The 6,938-nt window shown below is 34.9% G+C and overlaps 1 protein-coding gene across 1 annotated transcript in view; it reads left to right on the forward strand.

Annotated features, from left to right (window-relative positions):
* RSBN1 (round spermatid basic protein 1) overlaps positions 1-3,630 on the forward strand; it is a 51,208-nt gene extending 47,578 nt beyond the window's left edge. The window contains exons 6-7 of the mRNA XM_017524263.2: positions 96-204; positions 1,134-3,630. Coding sequence (XP_017379752.1) covers positions 96-204; positions 1,134-1,607 — 583 coding nt within the window. The 3' untranslated portion in view covers positions 1,608-3,630. The remainder of the gene's footprint in view (positions 1-95; positions 205-1,133) is intronic.
* The last annotated feature ends 3,308 nt before the right edge of the window (positions 3,631-6,938 follow it).

Genomic DNA, 6,938 nt, shown 5'->3' on the forward strand with positions numbered 1-6,938 from the left:
TAGTAGAAGCATTTCCAAGAATAAAAGAACTGAGATTTCTCATCACTTTTCATTGTGAGATGTTTGTCTCTAAAATTTAATTTTGTTAATCTTAGGAGTGACCAACCTCGCATAACCAAAGATGTGATTTGTTTTCATGCTGAGGATTTTACTGATGTTGTACAGAGACTTCAGTTAGACCTTCATGAACCTCCAGTTTCCCAGGTAATAACTTATTTTTTATTACCATTTGAATGAGATACTGGAAATAAATATACACATTTTATTTTGAATTTTATCTTATAGTTTGATATGTGTGATAGTGAATTTAATTTTATTACTATTAAAGACTGAGTGGGGGTAGTGCTAAAAATCATTTAAACAGAGCTTCCTAAGCAGAATGCTTGAAATCCCTTCAATCTTTGGGATACCAGGGGGGCCTGGGATGGTTAGAGGGCCCAGGCTGCTCATTATGGCCATGAGCTGTCTCACTTGTTAACCCCATTGCACTGTGTCCCCTCAACCGCAAAAGGTTTGAAAGACACACTAAATGAAAAGAGAACATGTTGCCCTTATGTGTGGCAAAGAATATTGATACTTAGCTGTACTTTGAAATACTTTTTCTTTTGAAATGGAGTCTGGCTCTGTTGCCCAGGCTGGAGTGCAGTGGCACAGTCTTGGGTCACTGCAACCTCTACCTCCTAGGTTCAAGTGATTCTCCTCCCTCAGCCTCCCTAGTAGCTGGTACTATAGGTGCGCGTCACCACGTTTGGCTGATTTTTGTATTTTTAGTAGAGACGGGGTTTCACCATATTGACCAGGCTGGCCTCGAACTCCTGACCTCGTGATCTGCCCGCCTCTGCCTCCCAAAGTGCTGGGATTACAGGTGTGAGCCACCACACCCAGGCTGAACTACTTTTTAAATGATTCCCTAGGCCATCCTGATTTTAACCTGTACTTTGTTACTAGAGAAGTAGTAAAATAAGTGGAAAAGAATTTCCCAAGCATTACAGGAATTTTTAGAAAGTTATTAGTATTGCCTATTTTAATTTGATTGTATTTATAATACATATTGTTTCTGTTTTCCTTTGCTGATTATGTTGTCTAAATTACTACATACTTTAAGGTCTTACATAACTTTTTTCTTTCTTCAGTGCGTACAGTGGGTAGATGAAGCTAAACTAAACCAAATGAGGCGGGAAGGCATTCGTTATGCTAGAATTCAGCTTTGCGACAATGATATCTACTTCATCCCTAGAAATGTCATTCATCAGTTTAAAACAGTTTCGGCAGTGTGCAGCCTAGCCTGGCATATAAGGCTTAAACAGTACCACCCTGTTGTGGAAGCCACTCAAAATACAGAAAGCAGTGCCAACATGGACTGTGGTTTAACTGGAAAGCGAGAATTAGAAGTTGACTCCGAATGTGTGAGGATAAAAACTGAATCTGAAGAAACATGCACAGAGATGCAGCTGTTGACAACTACTTCATCATCCTTCCCACCTGCATCAGAACTTAATCTACAGCAAGATCAGAAGACTCAGCCTATTTCAGTTTTAAAAGTGGAAAGTAGACTGGACTCTGACCCGCAACACAGTCTGCAAGAACATTCAACCACTTCTGTGTGATATGTACATATTCAAACACATTTTTTAACTTTTTTAAATTTTGATGTGAAGTTATAGTTTTATAACTGGCTTAAGTTAAGTTTTATTGGAGAAATCTTGCCTATAATTCTATAAAGAGAAATGACATTCCACAAATGTCAGGCATATCTTTTTTACACAGATTATGCAAAGTTAAGAGTTGTATCTTATCCCGTTAGTACAGTATGTAATAGTGGGTCTGCTGCTACTTTCTGTTTTAAGGTGTGAGGTAACAATTCAATCTCTTCTTCAAATCAAAACGAGAATTCTCTGGAATAACAGATTCATATGTGGTAAATTATTCACTTCCCTTAATTTTATCTTGCCTTGTCTTTTGCCATATTTGCTGTTTTTATGGATAAATCAGATTTATGGTTTAGTACCTATGTCTTCATGGCACAGGTTCAGTTTCTACAGTAAACATGGCATAGGTTTCAGGAAAGAATTCCTGCAACTGGTACATGGGCAAGTAAGTTATTTAGTTCTAACCACAAAGAACAAGTACTTTCTAAGGAAAATTCAGTGGCTCTCTGGTTTCGTAACAAAAGAGAAAGCACAGCACTTTCTGATCCAAACTGTCTTTTTTTTGTATCTGTTATTTAAAGCCCAGTGGATATTTCAATTAAAAAAAAAAAGATCTAAAGATGAATAGTCCTTGGTCATTCATTATCCATGGTTCATTAATCTCTTCTAGAATATATGCTAACTGTGGAAGATATTTTGGGTAAAAGAGATAATGTTGACATGATACTCTGTTGTTCTGCTTCCTGGCATCCTCACATTTTGTGGGGATAATTTTGCTTCCTAAAATGATCACAAATATCAAACCTAGAGAATGATAATAGTCTTTCTGATGAGGCTGCCATATTTTGAGCATCAATCTTACGATAAACTATTCTTGTCACTTGGCATCAACCTCTTCATGATAAATATCTACTACTGAGGCACTTTACAATTTTAACTGGTGAATACCTGGGTTTATTTACTATTACTCTGTGTTGCTATTTTCTAAGAAAGAATACACTAGACTTCATCCTACTGTTTTCAGGTAGCCTAATGATTAGTGCCTGAGTATTTACATTTTCTTTTCAAACAGGCACAGTTCACATTGCCAGTATGGTCCTAACTTTCTGTTGTTTTAGAATGTTAACATGATTCACATTATACTTTCTCTTAGTTAATAATACAATAGGCCTTTTGTTTATTAAAGGAAGAGTACTCCCCACACCTAAGACCAGATTCTTGTATCTCCCTGGTTACAGTGCAATTTGGAGATTTTTTTTTTTTCCTGGATGGTAAGATTTGAAATATTTACATTAACATAGGCAAAACAAACAAACAAGATGCTGCTTTATTATGTCTGTCACCATGAAAACTTAGCTGCATCTTTTGAAATATCAATATGAATTTTCTCTAAAATATTCTGAAATAGGTTAAATCTTATATAAATATTACTTTGTGCAATATTGTTGTGTAGTTAAATGCATATTAGCAAAGTATAGAGGTCACTGTGTAAACCGATAGAAAAGTAACCATCAGCAAATACTGCAGTGATTAGTTAGAATCTGTATTATTCCTTATATATATGTATATGTATGTATTCTCTGTTACACAGGATGAAGATAAATAGGGATACATTTCAATGTAAACCATTTATGAATTGGAAGTGATGTTGGCTTTAGTTATCTTTGTAAATAAGGTAATTAGAATGGTATGAAAGGTAATGTGATTATTGCAGGGGTGTTTTTAAATCTTGGGTATAAATTCTAGGGTAAATTCCAGTTTATCAAGACTAGTTTTTATGGGACCTGCCTTTGAGGGTGTTTTTTGTTATTTTGTTAGGGAGGGGGTTAATCACAAAGTGTATGGGTTTGGGTTATTTCTTGTTTTTATTTTTCTGTCCAGAAGAGCTTTACCAGGCTGTGCAAAGTAAAATTCTTCTCAGGCAACATTTGCTTTTAAAAATAATCATGAAGAGCAAGGTTGTTAAAGCAAACATTTTTTTTTTAATTTTTTCTTGTCTTCCAAGATCCGATTTCCCCATCTCCTACTTGCCATCCAGCAGATGCCATCTGTCATCCAAGCTGGTCATTGCTAATAAACAAGGAGACTGTCTCCTGACAGCCAGCACTGTGTATTATCACTCAGGAACCAGCGGATCTGCAAAGACCTACAATCAAAAGCAAATCCCCATTTTCCTTTTATAAAACATTCTACCCTCACCTCCAGTATAAACAAAAGAGTACAATAAAAATGTTTAAAATCATGTACTAATAAAGTCATTGTATGTTAGAATTGCAATAGAATGGAGAGAAACATTTAGCTAGTAACGTATCTGAAAACTGAATGTCCTATGTGAGTATTAGATTTTAATAGCATGCTTTAAAGACTGATTAATATAAAAGCAGAACTTTTGCGTTTTTTACTGCTTTCAAACCTGTATCCTAGTTTAGTGATACAAATGATTGCAATTTTTCTAAATCATTAAATTACTTGGTTTGGTGGAGTGAGGCATGGAGCAATTTGGCGTCTTCTGATTTGTTAAAGTAGTGATGGCAGTAAAGTTGTAGCTGAAATTTAAGCTGATCTTCCTTTTTGGTATGTTATCCGTTGTGCCAGCTCTTGAGATTACTTGCACAATGTGGCTATAAGTTTTAATATTTTGTGGAGCAGAGGGATGTTTTTAAAATATGCTTATGGAAAGGACCCAATAAATGAATATTCCTAACTTAAGTAGAATAATTTTATGGTATCCATTAAAAAGGATAAAACTCTTCCCCTTGCCCCAGAAGTAATTCTCTATACCAAGATATGCTAGGAGTAGATGTTGATTCAAAGTGGTAACCCAAATTCATAAAGCAATAATAAAAACCTACATATTATGTTCCCTCCTCCAAAGTTTTAACTCTTTAAAATTAATTCCTAGGTTTAATTGTACTTTTAATTTGCTTATTCAGTACTTAGAATTTGTTTAACTGCTACTTTATTTTTTAGTGAAAGACTTTTGAAAAGTGCCCTTTTCCCTTAAGAGACAGTTGGAATACCAGCTGACTAATATTACAAGCTCTTGTAGGGGGAAAAGGAGCTTATTAAAGTTCTTTACTAAACTTTGGGAAAAGATGTCTTGCATCAGTCTTACTAGGCACAAAAGTCACACTTAATGACTGGAAAAAACTTGCTTATTGCCTTTCCCTATATAAATATTGTCTAGAATGAAAGAATATAGGAACAAGACTCTCAAATCCATAAAAACCCTTAGTGAATATATTCTTAATCATTAATATTAGCCCATTATATTTTCATCTGAATTTGCCATAAAAAATTTATTTGCATTTATGCCTTTAGGATAATTTTGTATCTTTCTAATCTGTTTTATCATTGCTACAGGTTTTTAAAAAAGAAACTTTCATTAGCTAGCACATGCCAGAGGTTCACCTCTGTGCTAAGTTGTTTTTCAGACAGGTTGTAGCTGTATTTATTGGCCATGCAAGTAGAGGAAATGCACAGTACAAATGTTTTTCTTTAGCACGTAAGGGACCTATCCTTGTCTTGAAAGTTTGTTGCTTTAAAAGCAAGTATCTCTCCATAAATATTATGGCCTTCCATTTTCTTCATACATTTTTTAGGATCCACTTGTGCATGTAGTTGAGACCACTGTCTCTTAAAATATAGCACTTTTCAATTCTAAAGAAATACTTATGTACTACTATCACATGTTGTAAATTTTCATGTAATAGTGTTTTCTGTGACTAAACTCCATTTTGATTGGCAGCTAAGACTTTTTTTCCTGTGGCTTTTATTTATCTAAGAGGTCTTTGCATATAGATGAAATGTATATTTGCCTGGCGGACTATTTTCGTTGTGTGGCCTTAGTTTGTTTATTGACATTAACGAGTGTTTTAAAAAGGTTTTTAATGAATAGTCTTAAATCTAAATTTGTGTGAATAATCCTTTTAACTCAGTGCTTTTTTGTAGCTGTCTAAGTGTGTTAAATTGTTAAGCTATTTCTTTGTAAAATAGGACAATGGAATGCATAGTTTTTTTTTTTTTCCTGTAAAGTATTTTTTTAATAAACAAAGTCTGATTTGTCCTTTACTGGTGTTTCATCTCAAAATGCATTGCGTATGTGAGTTCTAAATACCTGGAACCTGTTTTTAGAGGATGAACCCTTCACTTTCTGTATCCCCTACCACCTAAAAAATTTTAGAAAATCTTAGACTTTTCTTTCCTAAAGATATCTGGGGAAAATTCCATCCATATTGAGATGCAATTAGTTTGGAGGAAGAAAAAAAACACCTGGCATTTGTTGTAGTTATGCCTCTTATTGCTTAAATTGGCTTGTTTCTACTTAAAAGAGGACAGTCTTAACTTTTTATTCTGGTGATATGGATTTTCTTAAACATGCATTGAGTACTAGTGAAGATGGTCTATAGACTTTTATGTCATTGATGTATTAACGCAACACAACAAAATGGATTTATTTCCTCCTCAGTTTTTGTATGAACTTTTCTTTAATTGAAGTACCTGTCCCAAGCACTGATAGCCTTTGGTTCTGATTATGAAAAGAAAATAAAGGGACTTAATATTTTTTAACTTCCACGGGCCAGGCAGTTTATATGAGGGTATCTCATTTAATCCCTACATCCTTAAGAAAGTAACTATCTCCGTAATACAGGTGAGAAAACAGGCTTGTTAGGTTGAACAAATTGCTTAAGATCACAGATTATTGGTTGGGAGAAAGGATTCACACACCTTGTTCGCTAATTGCCTTAGGAAGCATTGAACAGTTTCCAACACGGCACCTGAAAAATGGTTTGCTACTTAACACTATTCTCCAATTCTACTTACCTGATTCGGTTCCTTCACACACTCTCCTCTAAATCTTGTGTGCCAAACGATGAAGTAAAGTTCTTTTGCTATTAATGTAATTGAGGTTAAATATTTACCTGTGCAAAATTCGAAGTTTTTGTCATTTTTTTTTCAAGTTGGCCATTTGTGGTGAAACCCCACAGAATTGTGTTTAGCACTAAGGAAAAGAAAACCTGTCAAAGAGCAAAAGCAGAAGGAAACCACTGCCAATGTGTGCAATATAAAAATAAGTCAGGGTGAAATAATTTTTTATTTATTTGTGGCAAGGTCTCTGTTGCCTAGGCCGAAGTACTGTGGGGCAATCTTAGCTCACTATAGCCTTGAATTCGTGGACTCAGACGATCCTCCCTCAGTCTTCCAAGTAGTTGGGACTACAGGTGCGTGCCACCACCTTTGGCTAATTTGGCTAATTTTTTTTTTTTTTTTGAGACGGAGTCTCGCTCT

The sequence above is a fragment of the Cebus imitator genome, unplaced genomic scaffold (assembly GCF_001604975.1).
Source record: "Cebus imitator isolate Cc_AM_T3 unplaced genomic scaffold, Cebus_imitator-1.0 Scaffold32, whole genome shotgun sequence".
Classification (NCBI taxonomy): Eukaryota; Metazoa; Chordata; class Mammalia; order Primates; family Cebidae; genus Cebus; species Cebus imitator.